At 40.2% G+C, this 20,707-nt stretch overlaps 1 protein-coding gene across 3 annotated transcripts in view; it reads left to right on the top strand.

Annotated features, from left to right (window-relative positions):
• Nucleotides 1-19,136: 19,136 nt before the first annotated feature.
• The window catches only part of KDM3A (lysine demethylase 3A), a 63,554-nt gene continuing 61,983 nt past the window's right edge, over nt 19,137-20,707 (top strand). The window contains exons 1-2 of one of the 3 annotated variants that reach the window (XM_077134840.1): nt 19,672-19,752; nt 20,166-20,367. In XM_077134840.1, coding sequence (XP_076990955.1) covers nt 20,191-20,367 — 177 coding nt within the window. In that variant the 5' untranslated portion in view covers nt 19,672-19,752; nt 20,166-20,190. Of the gene's footprint in view, nt 19,753-20,165; nt 20,368-20,402; nt 20,582-20,707 lie in introns of those variants that run through there. The other 2 variants (XM_077134841.1, XM_077134842.1) reach the window with 2 other exon arrangements.

Raw genomic sequence — 20,707 nt, 5'->3', positions numbered from 1 at the left:
GAGCAAATAAGACAAACAGAAATCCAACCCTAAGACAGTGAACTTAAATTCAAATGTATTCATAATTATACTTCATAATATCCAAGAACTGAAAGCAGCCCATGTATCCATCAACAAAGTAGACAAACTGTAGCATATTCAGACAATGGAATGAAAAGGAACAAACTTCTTATAGCTATAGCAACAGGGATGAATCTCAAAAACATGACTAGTGAAAAAACTAGACATAAATGAGTACATATTTTATTATTTCATTTAAATGAAATTCAAAGATAGGCAAAGTTAATTTATTAATAAGGTTACTCAGAACAAAGGTTACTCTGGGGTAGAGTATAAACTAGAAAAAATGCACTAGTGAAAATTCAGAGGTGACGGAAATGATCTGTATCAGGGTTTGGCAAACTTTTCTGAAAAGAGCCACTGAGAACATATTTTAGACTTTGAGGGTCAACCATTCTCTTTTGTAATGAAAGCAGCCATAGATAAAATGCTATCTGAATATGTAGATTTTTCCTTGCTCCCTCAATTTTAAATTGGTTTATGGAACTTACTGTACAAACACAGGCTTCACAATGATTATATGGATATTTTATTTAAGTGTGCCTATGGTTAAGCTAAAAAAAAAGTAAACAAATGGGTGTCATTGATTTCTAATAAAATTTTATTTGCAGACACTGAAATTAGAATTTTACATAATTTTCAATGGGTCCCAAGATAGTCTTCTGTACTTTTCCAAATACTTGAAAAGTAAAAACCATTCTCCGCAGGCTGTACAAAATAAGGAAGGTGGTGTGCCAGATTTGACCTGTGTTGTAGTTTACTGATCCATTCTATAGTGTGATAAAGGGGCAGGTTATGTGGATGTATGTAACTATAAAACTGATCAAACTATTCACTTAAGATCTGTACATTTTTCTATATGTAAATTATCCTTCAACAGAAAAGGTCATTAAAAAAAAACAGAGGCAACAGATGGGGAGACCAGGACTAGGAAGTAAGCCAAGCTGTGTTCCTTGAACACACTACCCTTACCAGTGCAGCCCTGTGACCTGTGACTCACCCCACACCCCATGCACCTGAACCCTGTCACCCACCCCACACCCCTACCCCATTTGCGCATGCCTGCCCCAGCCTAACCTACATCTCCTGCCTAAAAACAGTCTTGCCCTGCCCCTTCTGAGACTCACCACCCCTCCCTGCCTCCTGCAGGTGGTCACCAGCACATAAAAGCTCTGGGTGCTTACCTTTATATCCAGGCTACACCCACCCCCAGTCCATACAGCCATGCAACCTCGCCTTGCCCCCCACCCCCACCCCCAAGCTCTGCACACATGTACATCAGTTTACGGCCCTCTGAGATCCACCACCCGCATGACCTCCAGTCATGCTGAGGTAGTTCATAAGAGTGGCCCCAGTATTACTACTGTATTTCCTTACAAAATGGCTTTATGAATTTGTATACTCTCAAAGATGTGTAAAAACATGCTTTCTGAAAAAAGGTAGTGAAACAAAATGTCTGCTGCATCTGCCAGGCATGCCCGGGCCCACCTGCATTCCAGACAAAAGAAATCAGCTTCAAGCCAAAGCTTATAGCATCATCCCTGTCAGTTCCTATAGTAACTCCCACCCTGCTTGCTTTCCTATATAATCTGGAGATAAAGGATATTTGGGGCCCAGATTTTGGACAGAAGTCCTCTGAGTCTGCCGCAGCAATAAAAACTTGTTCACATCTCAAGAGGCTCTGGCATTTTTTTGTGTGGTGTTCAGAAGATTCCCTACTTCAATGCCCCCAGTTCTGGGCAAGCACTGACCTCCATATCCAGGCCACACCAGCAGATGCTAGCCTTGCCTGCTGCCACTGAACTCGGCACATGTGCACTTAAGGACCCTGACACCCAGACCCACGCATCCGCAGTCACACCCTCCCTATCACTAAGCACCCATGCCTTTGTGAACTGACTTCTTGACACCTGCACCCCAACACACTGCCCTGCTAATGTGCATACTTGTCCCACTCCCCAGCACAAGTGCCCTGCTTCTACACCTGGCAGGTGCTCCCATGCACATCTGTGTTATACAGCACCTGCCCTGCACACATATGCACACCTGCTCCAATCCCCTCGAGGGCATTACCCACTTAGTACCACCCCCCACCTAAGACCTTCAATTCCTGTGACCTCTGCCCACCCCTACCACACTCCCATATCTGCATCCAGGGCCCACTGGATCTCCCCCCGTGCAAGGAAACACCCATGCCCTGACCCCCGCCCATATCCCAACTTGTAAGCCACATATCCTATACTTTGATACACGCAACCCCCATGCTCCATGCACACTAGTCCCATGCATCCACATACCCTCTCCATCCACCTCCCACAGTGCTATACCTCAGTGTACCCCACACTGCACCCTGCTGCTATGCTCCAAGGTCTTCCTGAGCTGTACCACATACCCATGGCCCCTGCACCACACCTCTACAACCCTGGGACCCACACCCCATGCTCACAGGCAACAGCATAGCATCCTTAACCTGTGCCTATACCTGCACTGCAATGTATCACCATGTTGTTGTGCCCTGCCCTGTACCGTTCATTCTGCTGCATGTCCATCCCACAAATACAAAGCTTTAGACTACTAAAGAAAATCAATTTACAAAGTAAATTTATCAGGATATTTACATGCTACAAAGACAACAGAAGATCATTAAGCATATCGTAATGCAGACAGATATAGCCCAGCCTAATGACCAAATTAAAACACCAGAGGTGACACAGACTTTGGAACAATTAATCAAAGATGTTCATATAACTCTACTAAATAAAGTAAATGGGATGGCTAATGACATAAAGAGATCAAGAAGACAACAGAAGGGCATAAAGAGGAATTTGAAAGAATAGATAGAAAAATAGCAGATAACTCAGAGATTAAAGATGCTGTAGACCAAATTAAAAATATGCTAGAGACACACAACAGGAGATTTGAAGAGACAGAAGAAAGAATAAGTGATATAGAGGACAGGATAACTGATTTCTAACACTCAAAACAACAAATGGCAAAAAAGATGGAAAAATTTGAATTGGATCTCAGGGAAATCATGGACAAGACAAAGCACACAAACATAAGAATCAGTGATGTCCCAGAAGGAGAATAGAAGAGTAAAGAGCTAGGAATATTAGTTGAGGATATAAAGGGGGAAAACATCTGAACCCTTATGAAGGAAATAAATACGCAAGTCAAAGAAGCCCAATGAACTCCAAATAAATCCAAATAGGCCTTCCCCAAGACACATACTAATTAGTCTGTCAAATGTTGATGAGAATCAGAAAATCCTGAAACTGGCAAGAGAAAAACAATCTACTACATACAAGGGAAACTACGTAAGATTGAGTTCAGACTACTCAACATGCACTATGCACGTGAAAAGGCAGTGGTGTGATATATTTAAGATCGTGAAAGAGAAAAACTTCCAGCCAATAATTCTGTATCCAGCCAAATTGTCCTTCAAAATGGGAGACTGAGTAAAATATTCACAGACAAATAAATCCCGAAAGAATTTGTCAACAAAAGACTGGCCCTACAAGAAATATGAAAGGGAGTTCTAGCAGTTGAAAAAAAAAAAGGCAGAAGAGGGAGGTCTGGAGGAGGGCATAGGATTGAAGAGTACCAGTAAGGGTAACTTAAAGGATAAAAGAGATAGAGGGAAAAGAATATATAGATCTGACAATTAAAATCCAAAGGATAAGATGGTGGATTCAAGAAATGCCTTTCCAATAATAATTTTGAATGTTAATGGACTAAACTTACCAATTAAGCATTGGCTGAATGGATTAAGAACTATAATCCAGCTATATGCTGCTTACAAGAGACTCACCTTAGACACAAGGATACAAACAGATTGAAAGTGAAAGGATGGAAAAAGATCTTCTATGCAAGTTATAAGCAAAAGAAAGCAGGAGTAGCTATATTAATATTTGTCAACATATACTTTAAATGTAAAGATATAAGAGACAAAGAAGGATACTATATATTAATAAAAGGAATAATTCATTAAGAAGAAATAACAATCATAAATGTTTACACTTCCAATCAAGGGGTTCCAAAGTACATGAGTTACACATTGGCAAAACTAAAGGGAAAAAAAAAAAAACTAAAGGGAGAGATAGATGTTTCAACAATAATAGTAGGGGAATTCAATACACCACTCTCCTCTATAGATAGAACAACCAGACGGAGATCAACAAGGAAATAGAGAAGTTAAACATCTTGATAAATGAATTAGACCTAACAGACATACATAGGGCATCACGCCAAAAAACACCAGGATAAACATTCTTCTCTAGTGCTCAAGGAACATTCTCCAAGACAGATGATAAGATGGGGCACAAAAGTGGTCTTAAGAAATTTAAAAACACTGAAGTTATTCAAAGCACCTTCTGTGATCACAATGGAATGAAGCTGGATATCAATGACACCCAAGAATGAGAACATTCACAAACATATGGAGATCAAATAACAGTCTTAAAGAACCAGTGGGTCAAAGAAGAAATTGCTAGAGAAATCAGTAGCTATCTAGAGATGAATGAATATGAGAATACACCATATCAGAACTTATAGGATGCAGCAAAGGCTGTGCTGAGAGGGATATTTATTGCCCTAAATGCGGATATTTAAAAAACAAGAAGGACCAAAAAATCAAGGACTTAAGCACAAAAATCAAGGACTTAACTGCTCACCTGAGGAACTTGAGAAAGAACAGCAAACTAACCTCAAAGCAAATAGAAGAAGAGAAATGACAAAGATTAAAGCAAAGTTAAATGAATGGGAGAACAAAAGAACATTAGAGAGAATCAACAAAACCAAAAGTTGGTTCTTTGAGAAAATCAATAAAATTGACCAGCCATTAGCACACTGATGAAAAAAAGAGGATGCAAGTTAACAAAATCAGAAATGAGAGGGTCATTACCACAAACCCTGAAGAAATAAAAGAAATCATAAGCTGATACTATGAACAACTATATGCCAACAAGCTAGAGAACTTAGATCAAATGCACAAATTCCTGGAAACACACAAGCTACCCTGACTCAGGAAGAAATAGAAGATCTTAAGAAACCAATCAGAAGTAAAGAGATTCACTCAGTCATCAAAAATATTCCTATAAAGAAAACCAGGACCTGATGGCTTCACAGGGGAATTTTAATAAACATTCCAAAAAGAACTAACACCAATCCTGCTCAAACTTTTCCAAAACACTGAGGAAAAAGGGACACTACCTAACATTTTATAAAGCTAACATCACTGTAATATGAAAACTGGCTAAAGATGCTATAAGAAAGGAAAACTAGGCCATTTTCCCTAATGTACATAGATGACAAAATACTGGCAAAATGAATCCAACAACACATTAAAGGAATTATACATCACGACCAAGTGCAGTTTATACCAGGAATGCAAGAATTGTTCAATGCAAGAAAATCTATTAATGTAATACAGCACATTAACAAATTGGAAGGAAGAATTCACATGATCATCTCAATTGATGCTGAAAAAGCCTCTGACAAAATTCAACATCCTTTTCAGATAAAAACACTTCAAAAGATAGGAGTCAAAGGAACTTCCTTAATATGATAAAGGGTATATATGAAAAACCCATAGCCAGCATCATACTCAATGGAGAGAAACTGAAAACTTTCCCCCAAGATCAGGAATGAGACAAGGATGCCCTCTGTCACCACTATTATTCAATATTGTACTAGAAGTTCTAGCAAGAGCATTCAGGCAGGAAAAAAGAAATAAAAGGCATCCAAAGTGGAAAGAAAGAAGTAAAACTTACATTATTTGCAAATGACAGCATACTATACTTGGAAAATCCTGAGAAATCTACAACAATGTTACTTGAGCTAATAAACAAATTCAGCAAGGTAGTGGAATATAAAATTAATGTGCAAAAATCAGTAACATTTCTATACATAAGCAATGAGCTAACTTAGTTAAGGAAAAAATTCCATTCAAAATAGCAACTAAATGAATCAAGTACTTAGGAATGACCTTAACTAGGGATGTAAAGGACTTGTACACAGAAAACTACATAACATTGCTAAAAGAAATTTTTAAAAAAATCTAAATAGGTAGAAAGGCATTCCCTGCTCATGGATAGGTAGGTTAAATATAGTTAAGATGTCAATTCACCCAAATTGATGCACAGATTCAATGCAGTACCAATCAAAATTCCAACAACTACTTTGAAGATTTGGAAAAGCTAGTTACCAAATTCATCTGGAGGACAGAGAGACAACCGAATAGCTAAAAGCATCCTAAAAAAGAAGAATGAAGTGGGAGGATTAACTCATCCTTATTTTAAAACTTATTATAAAGCCACAGTGGTCAAAACAGCATGGTACTGGCACAAAGACAGAAGTATTGACCAATCAAAATTGAGAGTGCAGAAGTAGACCACCAAATCTATGGTCAACTGATTTTTCACAGGGCCCCCAAATCCATTGAACTGGAACGAAATAGTCTTCAATAAATGGGCATGGGAGAATTGGATATCAATAGCCAAAAGTATGAAAGAGGACCTTTACTTCACACCCTATACAAAAATTAACTTAAAATGGATCAAACACCTAAATATAAGAATTAGTACCACAAAGCTTCTAGAATATAATGTAGGGAAACATCTTCAAGACCTAGTAATAAGAGGTAGTTTCTTAAACATTATATCCAAAGCACAAGCAACAAAAGAAAGAATAGATAAATGGGAACTCCTCAAAACCAAATGCTTTTGCACCTTAAAAGACTTTGTCAAAAAGGGGAAGAGGCAGCCAACTCAATGTGAGAAAATACTTGGAAATCACATATCAGAAAAAGGTGTGATATCCTATATACATAAAGAAATCATACAAGTCAACAGTAAAGAACAAACAATCCAATCTTAAAGTGGGCTAAATATATGAATAGACATTTTTCTAAAGAGCAAACACAGAGGCTCAAAAGCACATGAAGAGGTGCTCATTTTCATTAGCTATAAGGGAAATGCAGATAAAGATTACAGTGAGATACCACCTCACACCTATATGAAGAGATGCTCATTTTCATTAGCTATAAGGGAAATGCAGATAAAGATTACAGTGAGATACCACCTCACACCTATATGAATGGCTGCTATTAAACAAGCAGGAAACTACAAATGTTGGCGAGGAAGTGGAGAAATTGGGAGACTTATGCACTGCTGATGGGATGTATAATGGTGCAGCCACTATGGAAGACAGTTTGGTGGTTCCTTAGGAAACTAACTATAAGTGCCCCATGACCTGGAAATAGCAGTACTCAGCATTTACCCAGAAGAGCTGAAAGCAACAACACAAACAGACATTTGCATGCTGATGTCCATGGCAGTGTTATTCACAATTGCCAAAAGATGTAAATAATCCAAGTGTTCAATAACAGACAAGTGGATTAGCAAAATGTGGTATACACATATGATGGAATATTATGCAGCAGTAAAACAAAATGATGTCCTGGAGCACATGACAAGATGGGCGAACCTTAAAGACATAATGCTGAGTGAAATAAGCCAGACACAAAAGGACAGATACTGTACGACTCCACTTTTATGGCCCTGATAAAGGTAAAATTAGAGGTTTATAATACAGAATAAAGGGGATTTAGAGCTACATAGAAGGTAGAGATGGGGTGTGGTAATTAGATTCAGTTGTCAACTTGGCCAGGTGAAGGCACCTAGTTCTGTTGTTGCGGACATGAGCCAATGATACGTGAACCTCATCTGTTGCTGATTACATCTGCAGTCAGCTAGGAGGCATGCCTGCTGCAATGAATGATGTTTGACTTAATTGGCTGGTGCCTAAATGAGAAAGTGCACCATAGCACAGTTCAAGCAGCTCAGTATACCTCACCTCAGCACTTGCAGCTCAGCCCAGGCCTTTGGAGATGCAGAAAGAAATCACCCCAGGGAAAGCTGTTGGAACCCAGAGGCCTGGAGAGAAGGCCAGCAGAGATCATCCCATGCCTTCCCATGTAAGAAAGAACCTCAGTTGAAAGCTGCCTTTCCTCTGGAGAACTAACAAAATAAATCTCCTTTTATTAAAAGCCAATCCATCTCTGGTGTGTTGCATTCTGGCAGCTAGCAAACTAGAACATGGGGGAATGGTTAGCTAATAAGGTTGAGCTCAAATATAAGGAAATAGATAGAAGTAAAGGCAGTTCACTACTACGTGTATAAGTAATATTTCTGTATTGAAGGCGAACATGATTGAAAGGTGTTGTATAGACCAATGGGTCTCACTAATTAACACTACAAATATAAATAAGTTCTTGCATGAACTACTTCAGAGATATGATTCTTCTACAGAGTGTTTAAGTTCAGCGTATAGGAGAAAAACTGCTATTGCATGCTATGGGATATGTTTACCAGGAAAACATCAGTAGTGCCACAGCAACACCATGGGTAAATAATGGGGGTGGGGTGGGGCAAAAATTAAGGGAAGGTTTAGATTTCCTATTTGGAGGGATTGTTTACTGGTTATCTTTCTCTTCATAGCAGTAAAATTATCTAAAATTGAGAATGTTGATGGAATGTGGACTTTGGACATTATACATGGTGCCTAATGAAGGCAGGTGGCTGAAGGATGCACTGATTGAGAAGTAGATTGGCAAACATTGGTGTATACCTATAATTGAATCTTTTGCTGCCACAAAAAGGAATGAAGTTGTGACGTATGCAACACTGCAAATGAACCTGTGGGACATTTGGTGAGGCAAAATAAGCCAGAGACAAAAGAGCAATTATTGTATGGTCTCATTTAGAAAATGCTTATAAGAAAACAAGGGCCTAGATTTTAAGCTCTTGTAGCTGTCACATTTTGTCCAGAGTGGTAATTATTATTTGTGGATTTTGAGAGGCTGTTTTATATATGTATAACCTGGTATTCAGAGATAAGAATGACAGCTATCAGATTGAGATTAAGATAATTCAGAACACAAGGGTAAGGAAGGCATTGTGTATATTTTAGAACTTCACCTACTCTTGAGACCAAAGGAAGAAAGGTTAATTTTGTTCAAAACCTAAATTTTCTGTAGCACATATTTTAACTCAACCTCTCTAGATAGCTCATTTAAACAATCAAAACACAGGGAGCCCAGATTAAGAATAAGGGCCTTTAATCCTATATAGTTTAATGTAATGCCTGGATACATCCCCAAATATATTAAGCAGATAATCAAAAAGTATTGGCAAAGTTCCTTGAGGGATGGGAGAAAAAACATGGAACTATGAAACATTACCACTGGGGAAACCCTTGATATTGTATCAAACATTAGGGACACCCAAATCAACAGGCCAAGCCCTTGATCTTAAGGCTTGCCCTTGTGAAGCTTATGTATGCATCAGAAAAGCTTAGCCTACCTATAGGTGTGTCTAAGAGTCGCCTCTGGAGGACCTCTTTTGTTGCTCAGATGTGGCCTTGCTCTCTCTAAGCCCAGCTCTGCAAGTAAAATCATTACCCTTTCCCCTACGTGGGACATGACATCCAGGGGTGAAAGCCCCCTGGAGGCATGGGAGATGCCTCCCAGGGATGAGTCTGGCCTGGCACCATGCCATCTACAATGCTATCCTGACCAAAATGGGGAAAAGAAGTTTAACAAATAAAGTATCAGTGGCTGAGAGAGTTCCAACAGAGTTGAGAGGTTACTGTGGAGGTCACTCTTAGAAAACTTCAGTTAGACATTGCTACCTACCATAACTTGCCAAACCCCAACCAAGACCATTCCAGCCATCTAAAGTACACCTAGGGCAATATATAAGATTGTACAAAGGTTTCAGGCACTAGGGTATCTTCCCAGAAACCTATGTCCTCCAGATAAGTCCCTGGACCAGATAGGTCCCGAAACCTAGAGGCCAACTTTTCCAGAACATTAGCTACTTCCACCTCCTTACCCTTTATTATTGATAACTTTTTCAACATGAAAAAGTTAGAATAGGCATACCCAAATACCCCTAAAGAGTGGGAGAAAGAGCAAAGGTGATGGTGGAGTTATACAGAGAAGGTAGGGTTTAACAAATAAGTATGATTGTTAAATCATTATATAGATATTAGTTTCAGTCCTCAGTATCTTAGAGCAGTTAGAAGTAAAAACCGAAAATTGTGGAACTGAAACCCATACCAAACTCTGAAATCTGTTCTATAACTAAATGTTTTGCTGTGCATTGAAATTTATTGCTTCTTTGTATATATGTTATTTTTCACACAAATATATATATATTCTTTCTAGCCTCCAATGTTTTGGAGCAGCTAGAAGGAAAAATCTAAAATGATGGTATGATAGCCCATAACAAACTCTGGGATCTGTTCTGTAGCTACTTGTTGAAGGGTGCTTTGAAAACCATTGCTTTTTCCTTTGCTTTGCATATATGTTATATTATACAATTTAAAAATTTTTAAAAATGGGGGGGAGAGCTTAGCAATGATGCTCTGTTCTTGCTTCATTAATGTCACACATACACTGAAATAACAGAAATAGTTTAAGACAAATTTTCACACAAAATATCATTAATTCTTGTATTATTTAAGGGAAGCAGATTTAGGCAGAATACGCTGTACTCTATACTTGTTTTGTAGTTGAGCAAAAAGATCCAGAGCAGGTTCCAAATTTTCTGAATGCTGTTTTATTTGGTAAGCTGTCAGAATGCAATATATCAGAAACTGAATGGCATTTAAAAAGGGGAATTTATCAAGTTGTAATCTTACAGTTCTAAGGCTGTGAAAATGTCCAGACCATGGCATCCAGGGACAGATACGTTGATTCAAGAAAGGCCGATGGGTCCAGAATATCTTTGTCAGCTGAAAAGACACATGGCAACATCTGCTAGCTTTCTCTTCTGGCTTCTCATTTCATTAGGATTACCCAGGGGTATTCTTCTTCATATCCAAAGATCTCTGGCTGTGTGGGCTCTCTCAACTCTTTTGGCTCAGTCAGTTTGGAAGCTTTTTCTGAAATGGTTCACTCTTAAAGGGCTTCAGTAAGCAAACCCACCTTGAAACCATCTCAACAAAAGTTACTACCCACAACTGGGTGGGTCACATCTCCATGGAAATAATAGCAATATTGAATGAGGATTAAAAAACTTAGCTTTTCTAGGGCATACAATAGATTCAAACAGGCACACTAACTTTCTTAAAGACTTTTGGAAACTTCTCTTGTTCCTTGGTGTAGAAGTCCACTCAGCTCATTAGTAGCAGGATTTTGACTGAATGTATATGCTGGCAACTTGGCTGATATTTTTTACTAATCAGCAGAATTGATTTCTGGCATATCTGTAGGTTAAGATACATTTATCTGTTGGCTGTATCAATATCATAGTGCTTAGTCTTCATCTGCTTTGACCTACCTTAGAGTACCACTTGATATCCTTGAAGAGCTCTCCCAGTCTAAATTCTCTATTCCCTTTTTTCCAGGATGTGCCTCCCTCCTGATTCTCTTTCTCCTTCCATGATCTCTCATTGTCTTTCTCAGAATCCTTTGCTGGTCTGAATGAATGACCTTTTCTAGTTTGCTAGCTGCCAGAATGCAACACACCAGAGATGGGCTGGCTTTCAATAGAAGGGGATTTATTTAGTTAACATATAGTTCTTTAGAGGAAAGGCAACTAAATTTTGACTGAGGTTCTTTCTTATGTGGGAAGGCACAAAGCGATCTCTGTTGATCTTCTCTCCAGGCCTCTGGGTTCCAACATCTTTCCCTGGGGTGATTCTTTTCTGCATCTCCAAAGGCCTGTACTGAGCTGTGAGTGCCAAGATGAGATATGCTGAGCTGCTTGAGCTGTGCTATGTTGAGCTCTCTCATTTAAGCACCAGCCAATTAAATCAAGCATCATTTATTACAGAATGTATAGTCCTCTTAGCCGACTGCAGATATAATGAGCAACAGATGAGGTTCATGTACCAATGGCTCATGTCCATAGCAATAGAACTAGGTACCTTCACCTGGCCAAGTTGACACCTGAACCTAACTACCACAGACCTCTTCACCCTTGGATGCCCTCCACCAAGCTTTCCCCCAATGTGAACAGTCTCCTCACCCAATTTGAGCTCCAACATATCACAAGTATCTACCCTAGTTCATGGATGCACTGTTCATCACACTTGGACTGTCAACATCCCATGCTGCCTTGACCCTTTGAGTAGACACCCTTCTCTTCCCACTTGGACTCTGACTCCCCATACCAGACCACTCCTCCTCACTCTGCTGGGTTTGAACATGCCATGCCAGGCTGCCTCTCTTTGTGGAAACCTACCTTGTTCTCCTTTTCCTAAAGGCGTTAATGTTGAATTGCTAGATTTCCAGGAAGATCGCCAAATAGGGTTCAGCCCTGCTCCAAGGAAAAGTTAGAGAAGCGATGGGAAGGTGACTGAGACAGTGATTCAAGAGTGCAACTGACCTGGAAGAGCCTTCTGCATCACATAGGGCAGCTGTGGCTGCAAAAGCTGAGGAACTGAGAAGCAGAAAACTGGAGCCTAATTTGGAAGTGCAGAGCCCACAGGAATGCATGGATGGGGAGATGGGCACTAGGAAGTAAACCAAGCTGCATTTCTTGAATGCGCTACCCTTGTCAGTGCAGCCCCGTGTCCCGCAACTCACCCCATACCACATGCACCTGAACCCCATCACCCACCCCCACTCCCTGTGCTCCAAATACCCCAGCCCCACCAACCCCCAGCATGCATACCTGCCCCACACTCCCACCCCAAATGCAGTCCAATCCACCTTTCCTGCACCCCTCCGGAGCACTGGCTTCCCCTCCCTGCTCCCTGCAGGCTGTGCTGCCAGCACATAAAGGCTGTGGGTGCATACCTCCACACCCAGGCAACACCGCCCCCCATCTACAGTGTCACACAGCCTCACTCTGAACCCTCCCCCCCAGCTCTGCACATCAGTTTATAGCATTACCAGTTGTGCACATGGTCAACGGTCCCCAATCACATCCTTCAGCTTGGGGAACATCAGTTTATGGCACTCCTACACCCGCACATGCACACAGTACTCAGTCATGATTCCCAGCTCTGAGAAAGCGCTTTGCACAGCTGGGTCATATTCACCCCCAGACCATGAAGGCATAATGGCGATCTGCTGCCATATCTCTGCACATGTGCACAAAGGGCCCCATGCCCTAGACCAGTGCATACCAGGCTTACAACCCCCAGACCTGTGCAATGAGAACAAAAGAAGGTCACTAAGCATATCACGATGCAGACAGATATAGGCCAGCTTAATGACCAAATTAAAAAACCAGAAGACACAGACGTCGGAACAACTAATCAAAGTTGTTCATATAACTTTACTTAATAAAATAAATGGGTGGTTAATGACATAAAGGAGATAAAGATGGTAGAAGAGCATAGAGAGGAACTTCAAAGAATAAATAGAAAAATAGCAGATATCACAGATTAAAGACTCTGTGACCAAATAAATACATAGAGGCACACAACAGCAGACTTGCAGAGACAGAAGAAAGAATAAGCAATATAGAGGACAGGCTGATTTCAAACATTGAAAGCAGAAAATGGTAAAAAAGATGGAAACATTTGAATTGGATCCCAGGGAAATGATAGACAAAACAAAGTACACAAATAAACGAATCACAGGTATCCCAGAAGGAGAAGGGAGGAGTCAAGGACTAGGAAGAGTAGTTGAGGATATAATGCGGGAAAACTTCCCAAGCCTTATAAAGGACACAAATTTACAAATCATTGGCACAAAATGTTTATTTGACTAGTGCATTTCCTAACATAACTTATATGGACAGGTTAATTGAACACTGTAAGTACATGAAACTTTGAATAGGGCATGAGATTTTGTAGGTTTGTCCAGTGCAATGCCCTGAAAAATCCCAGAGTGATTTGAACAGTGAATAAAGAAGTATTTGCAAAGTCACCTTGGGGGAATGGCAATACAAGGGGAAAATTCAGCTTCCCCATTTGGAGAATTTCTGATATTCTCACAAGCAGTGGGAACAACCAAATCAATAGGCTAAGTCCTCAATCTTTGGGTTTGTTCATATGAAACTTCCCTGCAAAGGACAGGCTAAGCCTACTTAAAGTTAGGCCTAAGAGTTACCCCCAGAGAACCTCTTTTGTTGCTCAGATGTGGCCTATCTCTCTCTCTCTCAACCAAGATGGCAATCAAACTCACTGGCCTACCCCTCTCTACATGAGACATGACTCCCAAGGGTGTAAACCTCCCTGGCAACGTAGGATAGAAAGCCTAGAATGAGCTGGGTCTGAGCATTAAGGGATTGAGAAAACCTTGACTGAAAGGGGGAAGAGAGAAATGAGACAAAATAAAGTGCCAGTGGCTGAGATATTTCAAACAGAGTCAAGAGGTTATCCTAGATGTTATTCTTATACATTATATAGATATCCCCTTTTTAATTTAAGGTATATTAGAGAGGCTAGATGGAAGTGCCTGAAACTGTAGAGCTGTGTTCCAGTAGTCATGTTTCTTAAAGATGAATGTATAATGATATAGCTTTTGCAAAGTGACTACACAATAATGAAAACCTCGTGTTTGATGTTTCTTTTATCTATAGCATAGACAGATGAGTAAAAAATACGGATTAAAAATAAGTAAATAGGGGGAACAAATGTTAAATATATGTACACACACACACACACACACACACAAGTCAAAGAAGCCCAATTAACTCCAAACAGAATAAATTCAAACAGGCCTTTTCCCAAGACATATACCAATCAGTTTGTCAAATGTTGATAAGAAGCAGAAAATCCTGAAAGCAGCAAGAGAAAAACAATCTCCTACATACAAGGAAAACCACATAAGACTGAGTTCAGACTACTCAACTATCGCCCTGGAAGTGTGAAGGCAGTGGTATGATATATGTAAGACCCTGAAAGAGAAAGAGTTCCAGCCAAGAATTCTGTACCCAGCCAAACTGTCCTTCAAAACTGGGGGAGACTTTAAAATTTTCATAGTCAAACAAATCCTGAAAGAATTCATCAACAAGAAACCAGACCTACAAAAATACTAAAGGGAGTTCAGTCAGTTGTAAAAAAGAAAGACAGCAGAGGGTGATCTGGAGGAGGGCACAGAATTGAAGAGTACTATTAAGTGTAACTTAAAGGATAAAACTGAATTACTCATGAGGAGGAAAAAAAGGAAGAAAAGGGACAGTGATCTTAAAACACTTTGCTGGATTTTTAATATTTAGCTCTTTGATCCATCTGGAACATACTTATGTGAATGCTGCTTTAGGAATCTGATTTTTTCTTTTCCTGAATGGCTAATTAATAGACCCAGCAGCATATATTGAAAAGTATACTCTTCACACTTACTGGAAATGTTGTATTAATTATAATCCAATTTCTCATATACACATGGATCTGTCTCCATATTATCTTAACTATTTCCATACTTCTTTCTTGATTCATTCATTCATTGTAATTATCATTTAATCTGGGGAGAACTGACATCTTTACTTTATCAAGTCATTCCATATAAAGAGATGGAATGTCTTAAATCTTTTTACATGACAGTAAAGTCATAGTTTTTTTCATGAGTTTTGTTCATTTCTTGAACTTATTCTTAGTTGTTCTGTAGCTTTTATTATCAGATACGGTTTCTCTTTTTTTCTATTGACTGTCATGATCGAGGCTCATTAAAGAAGGATTCTTGTTTGTTAATCTTTTATGGCACCACCCTTGACTCACGTACTAGGTCTAATAATTCATCAATAGTGGCCCTAAATTACCTACAAATTCTGTGGAATTTTTCCCTCCATTCCAACGTTTATATTTTATTATTTATTTTGCTTGTCTTATTGTATTAGCAATTAACCTCCACTATAGTTTGATGGCAGTGACATCATTGCATATCTGGATCTCGCTCCTGACTTCAGTGGGAATCCTTCTAAATTTTTACAATTAAGTATGACATTTAAGTATATTTCTGATAGACATTCTTTACAAAATTATGGTAGTTTCCTTCTATTCATAGTCTGCTAGGAGTATTTTGTAACGAATGATGAAAGTAAAACTTTACAAGTGCTTTTCTTTTTTTTTTTTACAGCTACTGAGATAATATACATCTTCTCCTTTAATCTGTTAATGTAGTTAAATGCAGTAATAGGATTTTAAAATTAATTTTAAATTTCAAAAGTAATATGTAAACCTATTCATGTTATAAGAATGAATTACATATAAAGTTAACACATTTTTGACTAATACCCTCAATTCTAATATGCATCCTCCAGTTATCATCATTATGAGTTTTAATGTTTCATAGAAAATATACACTATTGTTTTGTTAGTGTATTTTAAAACAGCACTCAATTGAATTTTCATTTTCATTCAAAATGTGTTTCGGTGATCTCTCCTTATTGGTACATCTAAATATTTCATTCCTTTTCAAATACTCTAACATTCAATATTACATCATGTAAATACAGATATTATTGTATTTATTCATTCCCTAATCAAAAAATTTTTTCACAACAAACAATGCTGAAATGAATAACCTTGTAGTTGTCTCCTAGTTCATATGTTTTCTAAGACAGATATCTTACATTCTTAGCTTTCTAGGAAGTTTAAAAATATTTTTAAAATCATGAATGGGTGATGAATGTAAATACGTACTCTTAATACTTCTGGTTTTCTAAGAAATTTAGAAACACTTTTAAAATCACAAACAGGTGTTCAATGCAAGTGCATACACTTCCACTAAATGAACATACTTTTCTTTTAAGCTGTGAAATAGTGAATTATAGTAATTCTTAATCTTGAAATATCCTTATATTCATAGGATAATCCTTATTCATCATTGTGGTTACTTCAAAAATATACTGCTGGACTTGCTGATGTTTTATAAGATTTTTTCTTCTATGTCCATAAGTGTAATTGAAGTATAGGTTTCCTTTCTAGTGCTCTCTTGGTTTAGATTTGGTAATCAGTTTGGGTAGTTTTATAAAATGTATTGGCTAGCTTTCATTTTATTTTTTGTGCCTAGAGAATTACTCTGTTATATGAGCTACACACCAAACTTCATGTTTAGTATATTAACAAACAAAACATTGGTTCTCTATGAGTCATAATAAAAAAATACCTGTTATAACAATCTGGAAAAGGTAAAATCAAAATCATAATCTACAGCAAATATCTTACAAAGAAGGAATCAGTAAAAGTTAATGCAGTGCAGCTTTAAGGACGAAAATCATCACAGGAATCTATACTAAACACTGTTATCACTTGAGACTACTTGTGAAGCTGAGGAAGAGGAATGCCTCAATTCACACTGAACCAAGTACTGTGTTCTGAAACAAGCTAAAATTTCCTTAAACAAAAAACAGCATTTGCTGATTTTCAGCTTTTATCACACAATACTGATACTACTGAGAAAAGAAGGCATGCACACAGTATCAAAAGATTTAATGTACATGACAAGAAATACACTAAAAATAATTGTTACAAAAGCAAACTTCAGGAAGCTATAAACATGAAAGAACCATTTGTTTCCCTACATAGCAGTCTGAAATAAATCCAAAGAGCAGTATAAAGACCACTGAAATTCATTAGTTCAACGAGTGAACAAAATGACATATTTTAAAACTCAATGGAAAAAGCTACTAATTAATACTTTAGATTTTTTTTTCTTACAAGTTTTGTGGTTTATACTCAAAGTTCAACCTACATTTAACATTTTTAAGTTCAGTCATGCCAAAAGTTTTGACTTGCTTTCTACCTCTCCTAAGTTCTGGTACTGCGCATACACCAGAGGAATTATACGTTCCTTGAAGTTTGGTCGAATGTGTTCCTTAACAATTTTTTTTTTTAGATTAATAGTTAATTACCCAATTTAAGTCTTCCACATCTTCACTTATTTAAAAAATCTACTTGACTTTCCCTATTTCTGGGGCAAATGTATTTAAGTTTTCTACTCTTACTATAAATTTGTTAAAAGTTTTCTCACAGTTCCAATAGTTTAGTCTTAAGTTAGGCTAAACTATGTTGTTAGAGTCATAATAGCTCAGAAGTTAATAGTATCTTCACGGACTTTATATTTTCTTAACATAAATCCTTTTCTCTTTTGATGCTATTTGCAACTACTTATATTAATTTACTATACTGATTTCCTTTTACCATAATTTAATTAGTAAAACTCCTTTTTTTCCTCAATATTTTCAAGCTTATGTTTCTGTAGGAGTGTTGTTTGGAATCAATTTATAGTTTGGATTTCGTTTTTTATTCAAGCTTTAAAACTTTTGAGTAAAATTAACCCATTTATACTTATTGTAAACATTGATGTTTGCACTTAACTCCCCCCTTCATTCTTTCTATTGACAATATGTCTGGTGTTTTATTTTCCTTCTCCTCATTACTGCATTTTGTTGGATTGGATAGGTTTATTTTTCTATTTCCCCCATTTTTAATGATGTGTAAATCCAATTTAATTCTTCTAGAGTTCAATCTTAACTCTAAAAAATTTCTTCATGTTGCATATTCAAAGCATGTAGAGTTAAAATCAACATGTGGTATTAATTTGCACTGCGATCCCTTGAATAATTTTCTGAACTCTTTCAGATGATCAGTTTTCACACCATAAAACTGGAAACACTAGCACTTCATTCGTTATTTTGAGGATTAAATGTGATGCTATGTCAGGCTCAACGTCTCTATAAAACAATAAGTCTTCAATTCATTCCATGTCTTCTTCATTATTCCACAAAAAAACTTGAGGTCCAAAACACAGAATCAGTTCTTACCTCCTTTGTCCTTCAAAGTCACCTCCTTTTCACCTTTCATATCTCTTCCATCATTATTGCCTTCATCTAGTCTTTCAATTTCTTTGTAAATCTCAGAAAATGATTTCATTCCCCCTTTTGTTTTAAAAAAAACCTTTCTATATTGTACCCACCGACCTCTTTTGCTCTTAGTGAACATCATTTCCCGATGCTTCCACGCCTTTCTTCATCTTCCTTCAAAATGGCGGACTTCAGACGTTCCACGAGCAACAGCACGTGCGCCTGCGCCTCCCGCGGCCATCTCGACCAGCAGGCCCAGCGCCCCCTTCCGCTTCGCGCCTGCGCAGGAGCCCCGAAACGCCGTCGCTCCTCCCCCGGGTTGAGTACGCCTGAAACCGCACGTCCCCGTCCTTCCCTCCCCCTCAGACTTCGCACCGCCCTCACCCTTTCCTGTGAGATTCTTCCGCATATGGCAGACCCATTTTGGTTGACAGCCTGCGCACTCGGAGAACGATCCAATAGGGACCTACGGCCAGGTTTCGACACTCAAGTCTTGTTTGTGCGCCACGGCGATCTTCCTCAGGGTCCCAAAGTTGATAACTGATTTGCGGGACTTTTTTGCATCTCGTGAGGCAGCAAACGGGAAGAATGGGACTGTGGCGGAGGGATCTCTCGCTCGGGTTTTGCGTACTTCAACTAATGGGGGTCGCCCTGGAGTCGGAAGGGGGAGGGGAAAGGGCGGGGCCGCCAAGGAATTGTTTTTTTCTGTCGCCCCTCCCTCGCCAGGCCGGCCAATGGTGATGAGCTGTCTTCCTACGGGCCCCGCCCAGCGGCCCCCGGCAAGCCAATGAGCCGCGGCAGCGGCTCTGAGGGGGCGGGTCCGGGGGCCGTGCGCGTCCTGCGAGGCCGGGGCACCAAGTCGGCTGGAGTCTGCGGGCGGTTGCGAGCGGCTGCGCCGCGGGTGACTCAGGAGGCGGGAGGCGGGGTGAGGCACCGCGGCCTCGGTCGGGGAAGGGCGGCGGCGGCAGGGAGGCAGGCCGGCAGGCCGTGGCAGAGGGCGCCTGGGGGCCGGGAGGGGCGCGGGCGAGCGCGGGGTGCCTGGGGCGGTGACGACCCGGCCCTCCCTCAGAAGGCGCCTCCGCCCCGGGTGAGGGGCGAGCCCCTGGAAATTCACTTGAGTCGCAAGCCGGGCTCCCTTCACTCCCTCGGCGCTCAGGCTTCAGATTTGGGCGAAGCGAAACTTGGGCGAGCGCGGGGGCGCAGCTTCGGGGTCCGCGTGTTCGGGGGGGAGGGGGCCGGGGACTCCCGGGCCCCCGCGTCCGGCCGCCGCCCGCGCTTGCGTTCCTGGCGCCGGGCTCGAGCGGCCGCTCCCGTCTCACGCCTCTTCGCGTGTCGCAGGCGACCCTCCCCGCGAGCCGGGACGATGGTGCTGACGCTCGGGGAGGGCGGCCCGGCGCTGGTGGGGAAGCGTTTCCTGAGCCTGAGCGCGGCCGAAGGCGGCTCCGACCGCTGGGACGTGGAGCGCGTCGCCGAGTGGCCCTGGCTCTCGGGCACCATCCGGGCCGTGTCCCACACGGACGTCACCAAGAAGGACCTGAAGGTAACCCCTCGGGACGCCCCCTGCGACTGCCCCCTACCCGTTCTGAAAGTTGGCGTGATCCGAGGGTGCCGAAAACCAGACCCTGGTGGGACTGCACAGCGCCGGCACTGTTGGATGATGGGTTCGAGGTGGTGCAAACGCGCTCGATTATCGCTCCAAAGGTGGGGTAATTGGGAGAATTAAGGTGGGCAAGTGGATGACGACTAAAATCATGGTAAGAACAGGGAGGGTAGTGGCTTGGAAGGGTTTTCAGTTGTTTGGTATGGTTGGTTGGTTACACTTAATTTCTTGTTCAACTTTTTAAACTTTGAGGCTTGTTAGAAATGAAGCGGGAAGGTAG

Source organism: Tamandua tetradactyla, chromosome 17, assembly GCF_023851605.1.
Source record: "Tamandua tetradactyla isolate mTamTet1 chromosome 17, mTamTet1.pri, whole genome shotgun sequence".
Taxonomy (NCBI): domain Eukaryota; kingdom Metazoa; phylum Chordata; class Mammalia; order Pilosa; family Myrmecophagidae; genus Tamandua; species Tamandua tetradactyla.
This window is presented reverse-complemented; position numbering and strand designations above follow the sequence as displayed.